Source organism: Rhea americana, unplaced genomic scaffold, assembly GCF_003343005.1.
Source record: "Rhea americana isolate MKP2758 unplaced genomic scaffold, rheAme1 scaffold_230, whole genome shotgun sequence".
Classification (NCBI taxonomy): Eukaryota; Metazoa; Chordata; class Aves; order Rheiformes; family Rheidae; genus Rhea; species Rhea americana.
Genome location: NW_028186347.1, coordinates 1,130,905 through 1,143,756, shown reverse-complemented (window position 1 = coordinate 1,143,756; position 12,852 = coordinate 1,130,905). Strand labels below are relative to the sequence as shown.

At 37.9% G+C, this 12,852-nt stretch overlaps 1 protein-coding gene across 1 annotated transcript in view; it reads left to right on the top strand.

Moving 5' to 3' along the window:
• PATJ (PATJ crumbs cell polarity complex component) overlaps positions 1-12,852 on the top strand; it is a 157,126-nt gene that overhangs the window by 3,348 nt on the left and 140,926 nt on the right. The window contains exons 2-7 of the mRNA XM_085306074.1: positions 4,954-5,009; positions 5,092-5,258; positions 7,063-7,254; positions 8,590-8,729; positions 10,519-10,717; positions 12,371-12,499. Coding sequence (XP_085162200.1) covers positions 4,988-5,009; positions 5,092-5,258; positions 7,063-7,254; positions 8,590-8,729; positions 10,519-10,717; positions 12,371-12,499 — 849 coding nt within the window. The 5' untranslated portion in view covers positions 4,954-4,987. The remainder of the gene's footprint in view (positions 1-4,953; positions 5,010-5,091; positions 5,259-7,062; positions 7,255-8,589; positions 8,730-10,518; positions 10,718-12,370; positions 12,500-12,852) is intronic.

Sequence of the window (12,852 nt, the reverse complement as noted above, 5' to 3'; positions counted from 1 at the left end):
GAAACAGCAGGACCTTTGCTTACAGTGGTCTCTGAAAAGTGTGCACATGCTAAACATTTTTGGACTGAATTTTTTTGTGCGTTACTAAGATGGTAAACTGAGTCAGCCTACTGTGTAGAACAGCAAAAATATATTTTAGAATAATGTTGTTTCTTCTGTAGCACATAGCGGCATGAAGACTTTTTAACTTTTTTTTTTAATATCACAAATTATAGGTGATGTTGAGGTAGGACCATTTAAGATTAAGATAAGTATATCAAATGCTGTTTTTTCCTTTTTTTTCGCCTTTGCCAAACTTTAAACTCTTCGAGCTGAAATTTTCCAAGTCAGAGATTTCTCCTGGACTGATGAAGGAAAAACATGCACCGTATCAGTCACTTCTGGAAAAATTCCAAATGCATTAGTGCAGAAAGGTGACTTTGAATAAGGATGTACTCTTTGCTGTTCCCGTGACAATCTGCCCAGATTGCCTATGTTAGAAGCCTTTGAAAAATAGCAGCAGTTAGCACTTGCGCATCAAGGACTTGTGTCCTGGAGCTAATGTACCAAAAGGTGCCACTCACGATGAGCATGGGCGCCCTTGGACTAGTCAGAACTCTCCCTGCAACCACAGCTCTCAGCTGCCATGTCCTTGGTCTGTCACCAGACCAAACAAATCCAGCTCTCATTTGCTTTCCTTGACTCCCCTGAACCTGCTCTCTTCTGGCAGAGTGTGGAGAGTCAAGTTGCCTAACTCCAAGCCAGCTGTACGCTGCGTGTGTTATGGGACAAAAAGCCCGCAAGGAGGTACGGAGCTGTGAAGCCAGGAGGTAGGCCTGGGACGGGTGTCAAATGAGGGAAATAGCTTTTGGAGAGGCTGGTGATTGGGACTGCAGAGGGCTGTAGAGCACAGTTAGAAAACTGGGGTGAGATGGGTCCAGTGCCTTGCAGAGCCCACTTGTGGGAGCCAGGAGGCTCGGGCAAGCTTGAAGACATCAGGCAGAAGCAGTTGTAGTAGTTAGGTGAGTGGAGATGGGCAGAAGAATCTGTGCCAGCTTAACTGTGTTCTCATTCAGATCCTAGGAGAAAAATTCATACTTCTGTGTCTCAGTAATCCTCTGCAGAGGGTAAGTGTTTGTCAAATCCACTGCCAAGGATGTCTTGATCCTCTGTAGCTCTGAGTTAGGCAGCAGATGATCACTTAGTGTCTCAGCTCAACTAGCAGCAGTGTGGGGACTGGGTGGAGGTGATGGAAGATTTAAACCTTTCGGCTCTTCTGGTGTCCTCATTGGCATGGGGAAATTCTTTTTTTCTTTTTTTTCTTTTTCTTTTCTTTTTTTCTTTTTCTTTTCTTTTTTTTTTTTGTTCTCCCCTCCTCGAGGTCTATTTTTGAAAAGGATCCAAGTCCTCGCATTTCACCCAAGACTTTGTGAAACTTTCCTGCTCCCTGTGATACATTGAGTTCAGCTCTCAAAAGTGAAGAGAGTAAAAACTCATATGTACGTTGTGCTGAATAATATATTTTTTCCTGACCATGCTAACCTTTATGAAATTCCTGATTTTTGGCAATGATTTTATGGTGATACTGGGAGCTGCAATGTGAATTTTAAACTTTGAGGTTTGTCATTTTGTCTAGCAGATAAATAGATGGCTGTAGAAGTAAGAGAATTGAGCTGGGGAAGTTCAACACACAGTGGATGAGCTGTTTTCAAGAGATGAAACCATTGTGTTTCGGATCACTCTTGAAGATTAATGTCTAGGCGTGGGTCTCCTAATTTAGCAAATTCTGTCTGTTGCCACCTCACTCAAAATTAGCATTAGTGTTTAGAAATTGTTTAGCAATGACCTGTTTGGGTTGCCAAACATAAACTGATCGGTAATTTCTGGGGTTGTGTATTTCACTGGCCCCCAAGAGCAAGTTAGGGAACTGTCATCACTTATGCATTACTTGAAAACATTCAACTTTAGTTTATATTCTCAGGGATCCCCTTACAACAGAAGGGGCTGTTGGTTTGCTTTAAAATAAAACATCCCCCTTTTCACTTGGAGAAAAGAAAGGAGAAGAAAGAAATACTGATGGCGGTTTTAATGTGTTGCCCAAAAAAATCTTTGCAGTCTGGCTAGAGGCCAGCTTTGATCACGAGGGATCGCGAAGTGCTGTGTGAACTTGAAATGTTACATGAATTGTACCTGAGGTCCATCCACTTCAGCTGCCGCTGGAGCAGAGTGGTCTGCAATAGCTCTTAGCAATACTTTGCAGCAGTTAAAGCAGGAAGGAGAAACTTGCTCTGTGTGTATGTTTTGGTCTTTTGTTTTTTTCTGCTTTTTCACCTCCTTCTCCAGGGGACTTCTGCGTGTTAGATGGAGCCTAGATGTCTTACCTACATTTTTCTGCTCTATTTTTTCTTCTTTTGGCTCTGTACTCATTGTCATAATTGCTATTGCTACACCCGCTGTAATGGAAAAAAAAATTAATCTTTTAGCCTGTCAATGGAGCTCACAGAGGTGGTTTCTGAATGACGCAGGCTGTTTCTTGTGGTGCAGTTTGCCAGTGCAGCAGAGCTGCTGCAACTGCTGCTGCTGCAAGGTGGGGGTCTCGCTCCCTGTTTGCGCCCCTCTGCCCTCTCCGACGTGCTGGTATGGGTAACTGCTTGTGCTGAGCCAAGCGTGCAGAAAGCTAACCCTAGCAAAACGTGAATGTTAGTCCACGTTTAGCTCCCTGCACCAACTCACTGCAGGATCGGGTGAATGAATGCAAGTGCTGATAAAGGGGAGGAAGGACAAGTTCACGAAAGGATGCTGGAGGGTTGGACCGCTCTTACGGCTTCAGCTAGCCCTGAGGTTGGCATAGTGGTATAAAGTGATCTTATTTCCTGACATACTGGGATTTCTTTTCTGAGTTTAATCTTTCCCTCACTGTACAGCTCTTTAAAGGTGTTTCAAGTCACTGTTCCTCCTAGGAGTTATTCTGCATCTCTTTCCGATGTTGGTTTGCCTGCTTTAGGGTTTTTTTCCGATTTTAACTGCTGATGTAAGGTGGGAGGAAAAAAGGGAGCGAGATAAATGGAGGAAAGTAAAATTTGAAAGAAAGTAAAATTTTCATAGTCTTTGTCCTGTTTTGTTAAGATTCCTGCAATATTTTTAGTCAAAGAGGTTAAGTTTAGCCTTTTTGTTTAGATGTAGACCTAAGAATGTATAAGGAAATGGTATTTTCATCTGTTCTTCAGAATCAGATCTCAGCATAGAATTAAAGGCTGCTGTGCTCTTAGAAGTGTTTTATTTCAAATGGAAAAGAAAATAAAGCTGCAGCACTTACAGAAGTTCAGATGCATTCCTGAAAATCCTTCGAGGTTGTATGGGTTTGCCGCCTCTACTCTTGCTATGAGTTTGATTTAAAATGACCTCCTAAATCTGTTAATAGCCTTGCAAGGCGACTCATTTTGCTTGGCCCTAGGTGGAAACCACGCAAACCCATTGAGTTGTGCAGCAATTTTTTTTAGGAGCCAGAACTGCTCAGATACAATAAAGGTTGCATAAATACAAAATTGTGGCTTGTAACACGCCTCCTTTTTTTAATTACTTTAAAACAGCTTAATCTGATTCTTTTGGGAGAAGAGAAGCTATTGTATTACTCTGTTTTCATCTGCATGATTAACGTTATCTTGAACATACCAGTGTCCTTATAGAGATCGGACTTTCTCAGTGTGAGCACAGCAAGTATCAGAGGCAGAGCTGAGAGAACAGGAGCTCTACTGGGAGATGGTTTCTGGCATATGCTTACCATGGTATTGTGTTCAGATGCATATGACCATTTTGTCTCTTGAATTTCAGGATTAAAAGAATATTTTTTTTTATATGGCTGGGTTTTGTTCCAAAATAATGAAAATACATTATTTTGAAATTACATAGTTATATACTGGGTAGGGTCAAAATTAGGTAAATTGTGCTGTTAAATATTTGACTTTGTTCAGAGGAACTTGTACTGAGTGAAGAAATCTTGTGTGTGTTTTGGTTTGACTGCCTTGACAGATTTCAGGATGACAGGCTCTGCATCAAGGTAATAACATGCATGTAAGGGTACACATTTATCATAACTACTAATTGCAAGTCAATTGTTTTTATACTGCCATCTAAGCCTCAACCACAGCTGGAGACCTGTTTTGTTTGGCACCGTAGAGGAACATGATAAAGGATATTCTGTTCCTTCAAAGCTTGTCATGTAAAGAGAAAGGACAAAGGATGGCACATGGAACAGAGAAGGGAAAGTGTTTCTTTTACCTATTCAGCAGATCAGCAGTGGGGCTGGGATTAGAACTGAGGTCCCTTAAGGAAGTGTTGAAGTAGGAATTGATTTGACCAATTTTAGGCCTTAATGGTATGCTGCCTTATATGTGGAGGCAATTCTATGGCTCTATGGAATCGTTTTATAAAAGGATATAAGGTTTCACCTATCTTGCCCTGTTGTAAGACTAAGCTGTTGTGATAAAGATACTGTCTACAAATAATTAAATGAGAGTAAAGTACCTCTTAAATAGTAAGATTTATCTGTATGTGTTTGAAAAGGTCACAACTTTGTTGTCCGTATTTAAAATAATTTGACTGAACACAGCTGCCACTCAATTTCCTTGGCTAATGTTTGATTTTATAATCTGCATTCTTCCAGATACTGTAAAGAGATGTTCATCATTTTTGTATATGAAAGACAAAACACACAGAACTCACAGAAATATTTCATCTTTGTTGAGGTCACAGTGCAACTAGCTGTATTGAGAGCCGTGTTGAGTGCTCCGTAAACAAAAGGAAAGAGTAGGGTTTTTTGATTGATTTTGTTGTAGTCAACTTAGCATTTTATTAGTATAGAATAAAGTGAAATTAAGAAAGTAGTGTATTTATTGATAATTTATCTGCTATCTCCAATCAGAGCGCTGTAATTTAATTCACTCTTCCTTTAATTTTTTTTTTATCTTTGTCTAGGTTATTCTGAGTAATTTCAAGAATACCTTTCAACATGCCTGAAAATCCTGCAGCGGGTATGTAATTGAAAAGTAATTGCTTTTGCTAAGCTGTGAGAAATGGAACTCGGTTCCTAACTTGTACTACTTTGGGGTGCAGATAAACAGCAGGTGCTGCAGATCCTTGATCGTCTGCAAACAAAACTCCATGAAAAAAGAGATGCTCCACATAATGAAAACCTGACTGTTTTGCGTGACACACTTAGGAGCCCTTTATTTAACCAGATTCTGACTCTCCAGCAATCCATCAAACAACTGAAGGAACAAGTGAGTGTAAAATAACAATTGTTTTGTGTGATAATAACTATATTTAACTTGGAACTTAAAACAGGATATGTAGGTTGGTGTTAATGAAGACACTGTCATTAATAGGCTGTAACTTGGAGCGATTAATGTTGTCTTTTTTGTTTTGTTTTTTTTTTTGTTTTTGTTCTTTTTTTGAGTCAAGTTGGTATCTGCACAGTCCCTACTGAAATGAGAAGAGATATTGCAACATAATGTAGTCATAGGGGCAACATGCTTTGGAAAGTATGCAGAAGAAGCAGAAGTTGAGAACCACATCAGTCTTGAGACAGGTATCTGCAACAGGCATCAACTCCAGTAGCTGGAGTTTTGAACACAGTGGGAACTGGGACCCTTTGTTTTTCCCAGAAGCTAGATGCTGTTTATCAGCTGACTGGCAGCATCTCACCTTTTTAAAAGATGGCATCACTTGGTCCCTGCTGACTTGTACAAGCATGGTTAACCTGCTTTGGGAAATAAAATCTAGAAAAACCACCCCTGAAGTTTTGCCAAGCGCTGATGTAGATATATCCAAGCTAGCTTTAAAAGAGCTAGCTCCAGCAGCAGAAGGGACTTGTGTGGGTTAGTTTATAATGCCATCTGGCACTTCGATCGTGTGGACACAGGGATCGATGACACATCTGTATGAACAGATCTCATCATGCAATTAGCTGTCAGGAATGCAAACTTAAAATCAGGGACTAGTGTGGCATACTATAAGCAGCAGCAATCTCTGCCTGTGCTGTTATTACACCTGCCCAGCTGCAAACATAGTGGGGCAGATCTCAGGGGAATGAGGTAACTTTGCCATCGTTTCCAAATGTATTGCACGTGTTCTTTGTGGCAGTGGCTGTGCCATTCATTCTCCCTTCTTCCCTTGTTGCTGTATCTGTTCCTGCTCCTTCCTTCCAAAACTTGGATGCATCTTGCTGCAAGCTGGGAAAAACCCCTTAGATTATTCTAATGCCCCCAGAGCATTTTGCATTTAAGTGGTTTTTTAAAAAAAAAAAAAAAAAAAAAAAAGCTATGAAAATGCGAATAAATCTAAGATGATGTTTTGTAGCCATGGCATAATGGATTTCATGTTCAGAATGTTTGTAACTAGCAAATTTTGATTTTATTAAATTTTTAAAAATCATGTTCTTCTCCCCCTCCCCCCCCCCCCAACAAGTAGTTTCATTCAGGACAAATTCTTCAGTTTACTGTGTCACATTATTTTTACACTCCTTTGCTGTCTGCCAAGGCTAGAAACTGACCCACGAGTTCTAGCAATGGTAGCATATTCAGTGATAGGTAGTTTGTACTTTAGTCTCCTCTCTGGGGAGGACCTAATATAGACCAGGCCTTTGGCTCCTGAGTGCCTAAGTCACTCACAAAAATAGTGATTCCTGTGCCTGAATTGTTTAGGCTTGTCTGGTGATTGCACCAGTGCCTCTTTAATATTTGATGCTTGTCTGTGTTGTTTCTGGAATATGAGGGTGAAAAGAGAGGAATGGGCACAGGCAAGGAAGGTGTGGTACAAATGGGGAAAATGAGTGGAATAGAAACACAGCTGAAATCTTTGGGAAACTCTTCCTTCTGATAACCAGTTTAAACTTGGCATGACAGCTTGACTGTAGCTTATATGTAAATATTGCCTAGTTTATATAGGTGAGTGTATTTCTGTGAATATCTATATATAAACATGTACATGCTTGCTTATTTGGCAGTCTTTACAAAACGTCCTACGTGTGGAAATCTTTCCTTATGTTTTTAATAGTTTTACTACGTTTTTGTTCATTTTCAACAGCTTAATTATATGCCTCCAGACCGTTCAGTAGATTTTGATTTTACTAAGAGAGGGCTACTAGTGTTTGCTGACAAATCAGTTGCTAATGGGAGCTTGTGTACACCTTGTAATTCACCTGAACCCGGACCATCTACTTTCATTCCAAACCTAGGAGTTAATGAATTTAACACAATCATCCAACAGATGGCAAAGGTAAGGCTCTCAAGTTCAGCACACAAAACTTATTTCCCTCTAATGTCAGACTTTTCCATGTGTGCCTTTGGAGTACATTGCCAAACACGCTCTTCTGTTGTGTATCTGAGAATGCGGTGCCTCCTAGTCAGTAAGAATTTAGAGCTGCTGAGGATAACTTTTCCCTGTGCAAGATACCATCAAAAATGGAAAGTCTTTTCTTTGCCATTTTTTTTATTCTCTATCAAACACACCAACATAGAAAAGAAATTTCCGTTTCCAGAGAACATTTTTGGCATTTGCTGACACTTAATTGAAAATGGACATTTTCTGCAGCAACTTGTTTGAATGGAAAAAGGCTTTTTTCATCAAGTACATTTTGAATTGGAAACTTACCAGCTTTCTTGATATATGAACAGTGCAAACAATTAAAAGAACCRGTGTTTAATATTTTATTTAACTCTTCATTTAATTTTTCTTAACTTTGCCAGACAGATGCTGATTTCGTTAACATGTGATGTAGCATGTACCAGATGCTTTTGGAGAGTTACACAGGTGCAGACATTCACCCATGCGGGATTGGCATTTATACCATGAATATATTGTTCTGTGTTACTTTGAACCATTAATTTAATTGGTTAGTCGTGCCTTTCTATATTAAGTAACTGTTGCTAATTGACTACCTTAATGTAGCTGTAATATTTTGAGCATAACTCTTCTCATTAGTGTGTCATTAACTAATCCAATAAAAGATCTAGCGGTAAAGACTGCACATTATTTTGGATAAAACAGCTGTAATATAAGTGCTTTCTCTAAGTAATACTTCCCAGTAAACAACCCCAGAAATTTTGTATTAGAACTGAAAAGGTAGCTAGAAAAGCAAACATTTTTAGCATCAAGTATGAAATGGTAGGGAGGGGAAGAAAATTATTTTCTTTATTTAAAAGCTGCAGTCTTTTGAACACAAATCTAAAAAAGGTTTGCATTAAAAGCAAAAGGAGCCAAAGACAAGTAATTTAGTTTAGCTGTGCAGTATTTCCAGAAATCCCAAATATATTGCTCTAGACAGCACTTCATTCATAGTTTTCATCCAGTTTGGAATTCATCTCATAATGTGAATGAAGTGTGAAAGCAGCTCTTAAATTCCCTGAGGTTTCAGAACCTCAGAGTGCTTGCATATCCAATACTCTGTTATATTAAAAATAATAAATGGAGGAGCTTTTATAGAAATAACATATTCAGTATTTTGTCTTTGTTTAGTCGTAGGAGGAGAATAATTCTCGTGATGTTCATAAATTTTAAACTAGCTCATTCTACTGCATTAAAAATCAGTATTTTTTTTTTCTTTTTTACTAGGGTAGACAAATAGAATCAATAAAGATAGATAAGCCTTCTGTTGGAGGTCTTGGATTTAGTGTGGTCGCCCTTAAAAACCACAGCTCGGGAGAAGTTGGTATCTTTGTCAAAGAAGTCCAGCCAGGAGGCATAGCTGACAGGTGAGATTTTTAGAGTTGTATCTTAAATCTGCAGTATTTCTATGAAGACGTAAGCCATGATTTTCACTGAAAACCTCATCAGACATCTTTGTCTGAGTTATCAGATGGGATATTTTGTGGGAGGTAGCCTGAATTCTGGCTATTCAAATAAGTGAACTCATGTGCCAGGGACCAGATTTTCAGATGAGTTTTAAATATCCTAGCCTTTCATAAATGGATTTTCCAGGAATTGCTCAAGAGAATCTTGAGCAGTGATTATAAAACAAAGAAAACTCACAAAAGAATACAAGGAAAATAAAATTAGCCTCTATTTGAATTGTTATCCATTGTATCCCTGGAAGATATTTTTTCCCTTTGTTTGTTTATTTGTGTGCGTATGACAATGCTTTTATTTATAGTTGATTTTACTGTTTTTCCTGTGTAAATTTAGATCCAATCCTCCTGACAGATCCCTGCACAGATGTCATCATAGAATCAAGGCTTCAGGCAGTCTTCCCCCGTATTGTCTGTGGGTTTTTGCCCAACAACAAAAGGCAGAGCAATCCTTTAAAAATAAAATGTGATTGTAAAACCACAAGAGTTGGCATGAGACAAATACAGTGCTTGGAATTATGTTTAAAGAAAATGTGTCTAGATTTCAAGTCACTGGTGTCACTTTTTAAATAACACATGTCAGGAAGTGCCAACACAGGATGACAAAAAGAGTGGGGAGAGGTTGGAATGATAATGGCTATGGGCCCACAGAGAACACACCATAGAGCACTTAAAGAAAAGCGTATTAGGCTCTTTCAAAGTGGAGACAGATGGACTGATCCGGATGTCAGAGGAGGGTGAATATCTCACGTTAGGATTTGATGACCTGCTGCTTGCTTTCTTTGATGAGGGAATCTAAAATATGGTTAGTGCCTGTGAAAAGAGATTTCAGGGAAAGATCTTAAATATTGCATGATAAAAATGAAGTTTAAAATGTGTTAGTTAAGACATGCAGTTACATTGTTTTGGGTTTTTATAAATTTCCTCAGTATGCTTCAAGTTTTCCTTCTGAGACAAGATCTCCTGGAGACTTTTTTTTGGATTCCTACAGAGCTTTGAAGGCAGTGTCTGTCTAAGTAACAGTTTGGTCTCGTGCTCAGAATGAATATTTAACAAAGCAGATGAATGATCGTTTCACTCTTGTCACAAATCTAAATTCATTGCTAGGGTGAATTAACCATGAGATTTATACTATTACAGTGTACTATTTATGATATATGTATAATGTAAGTTGAGCTGTCTATTGCCTGAAGAAAGTTTGATGTTGGAAGTTCGATATTGTAAATTCTTTTGAGTACAATATAAATATCTTTATGTTAAATAATGATACAAAACAATATCATAGCCTGAGTTTTGGGTACTTGGAGATGTCACATAGTGCAGACAGTAGAAAAAGAATAGTTCCTTGTTCATTATATAACTGCAAAACTGGAGTTTTCTGTCCTGTAACTCAACATAATCAAGAAAGAATGAGGGAATTTCATTGAATTTTGAATAGAAGCAAAGGAAGAAATCTATCAAACTAGTATATCATGGCAGTGTTGCAACAAAATTTGATTTGGTTGGTCTGTTCAAGACAATGTGAACGGCATGTAATTTTTCTGTTGGCGAAGACAGTCTATTAAGCAGATACTGCTTTATATAAATCATTTAACCTTTCATAACTGTGTATTTTGCATGATCGTATTTAGATTACACTAGCCTGTTATGAAGTTACTGTGCTGCATTTTAAAATTTCTTTTAAYGTTTTGCTAAGGGATCAAAGACTAAAGGAAAATGACCACATACTGGCCATTAATTGCACCCCATTGGATCAGAACATTTCCCATCAGCACGCTATTGCGCTCCTCCAACAATCCACAGGATCTTTACATCTGGTTGTTGCTAGGGAGCCAGTTCAAGGAAACAGCAGAACTTCGGCTGTCTTACCAAGTGATATAAATCCACCTGAGACTGTAAGTTGTAAGACTGTCAAAATCAGATTTTGAACTAGCATGGGCTTTTTAATAGTTGTAACTGTTTGTGTTAGCTAGCTTTACCTATTTTTTTATTTTTTAATCAGGTTTTATATGCAATGGCATTTGATTGAGACTGATCATGCAGTTAAGTAGAATGTTTCCATTGCAAAGCTGCATGAAGGTGTTATAAAATAGATCCTGGGTCTTTATGGGCTAGCAGAAGCTTTAGTAGATCAACATATTTTTAGCAGCAGGGTCTGCGATTTACAAGTATATCCAGCTGAAACCTTGTGCTCAGCAATTAAAGATGTTGCTCTGATTGCATCTTAAAAGAGGGTAAACATAGCCTATCTTGAGCACTGCTTGAAATATCCCAAGCCATTAAAACTTGAATTGCTCAAAACAGAAAGCCTTTTTTTTTTTTTTTTTTTAATCTATTAAGGGAACTTCTGAGTTCCTGTTTGTCTTTTTTATTTTTTTAATCTGTAAATTTCATTGATTGTGAACACTTTAATTTTCTTGAACAGGAGAGGTTGTCGGTTGGAGGTGTAATAAACTAGGGCTGAATTGCATCTGTGTTCAAATCGTATGGTCCAGGTGGCTTCTCTGAATTTCGTTGAACTACACACCTAAATACAGGGCTTGCAATATTGGAATCTTAATTTATTATACAAGTAGATTTCAATGAAAATCTGGTTAAGAGTACTGCTTTTCCTTATTCTCGGTAATTATTTCCCTCATGATTATTACAGAGCTAGTGAAATCTGAAGGTTTTAGTGGATAATCAATATTGTTTATTGCACTGAAAATTTTAAAGAATTAAACTTTAACTGCCTTTTCATTGAAAGATCTGCACAGAACAGACTAACAAAATAAAATACAAATATATATCTCTACAGGGGGTCTTTAAACTTCTTTTATGATATTTAACTGGCTTTGGCAAAGATTTTTCAGTATGCTAATAAATCCTTTATTCACAGAAGACTTAAATCTGCCTACTTTGCTCCATTTTGGTTTCTATGAGATATTAATCTGACAGAAACATTGGCTGCGTTTGGGTTGCTTAACAGCTTTGTTATTTTGAGATTGTCTTGTAGAACACAAGGTCATGATACAGTGTAGCTTGGAAACATGCTTCCAATTCAGTATGGCAAAACTTTATATTGTGCTGTTAATTCAGCATGTACTAGTGTTTAGAGTATGTAGGGTATTTAGAGGATAAGTGAAATAACAGAAATAAGAAGCTGGGCAAGAGTAAATGAAAACTAGGCCAATGCGAGCTTCTTTCCTCTCTCTTTCTCTCTCTCTCTCTCTCTCTCTCTCTTTTTTCCCCTCCGTTTGCAGTATTCCTGATTTATGAGAAGCTAAAAGGATAGTTTTCATTTTGGCAAGAAAATCTTAAAATTGCTTTTTCTTAGTGTCCTGTTATGAAAGTAAAGGACAAAATGTATGGTTAAAAACAGATGAGAAATCCCATTGAGTTTTTATTAGGAAATGAAGCTGACTGACCAAACTCTAGTATATCTCCAATATGTGGGGCAGAGAGAGAAAATTGTTTTGATTAATTCCCATCGTTGCCACTGCATGCAAAACTGGGAAACGTTAAAGATCAATTGAAATTAAAACCTTCTTTTTTTAAATTAATTGCAGATTCATTGGGGCCACATTGAAGATGTTGAGCTGATTAACGATGGTTCCGGATTGGGCTTTGGAATTGTAGGAGGAAAGTCGAATGGTGTGGTTGTAAGAACAATTGTTCCTGGGGGACTGGCAGATCGGGTAATTTCTTGTACTTTGTCGCTTCTTGTTTGATTGCAAAGTATAATTAACTGCTTCTGACAATCTTAAAATAAACTAGTATACTTAAACAAAAGGAAGGTGATAGCATTGAAGTCTGAATGCCAATGTGTACATTATAAATAAATATGTTAAAGGTATGATTGAGGAAAAAGTCAGTACCTAATCTGCATTAAGTTGTTTCTCAGGCATGTTTTGGCTTTTCTAATATTGTAGAACATCCAGAAATTTTGAAATGTTGTCCAAGTTGTTCTAATACTTTCAATACTTTCAACCTTTGGTTAGTCTGGGGGGACAAGTACTCCTATTGGATTGCGTATTCTGTAAAACTTGAT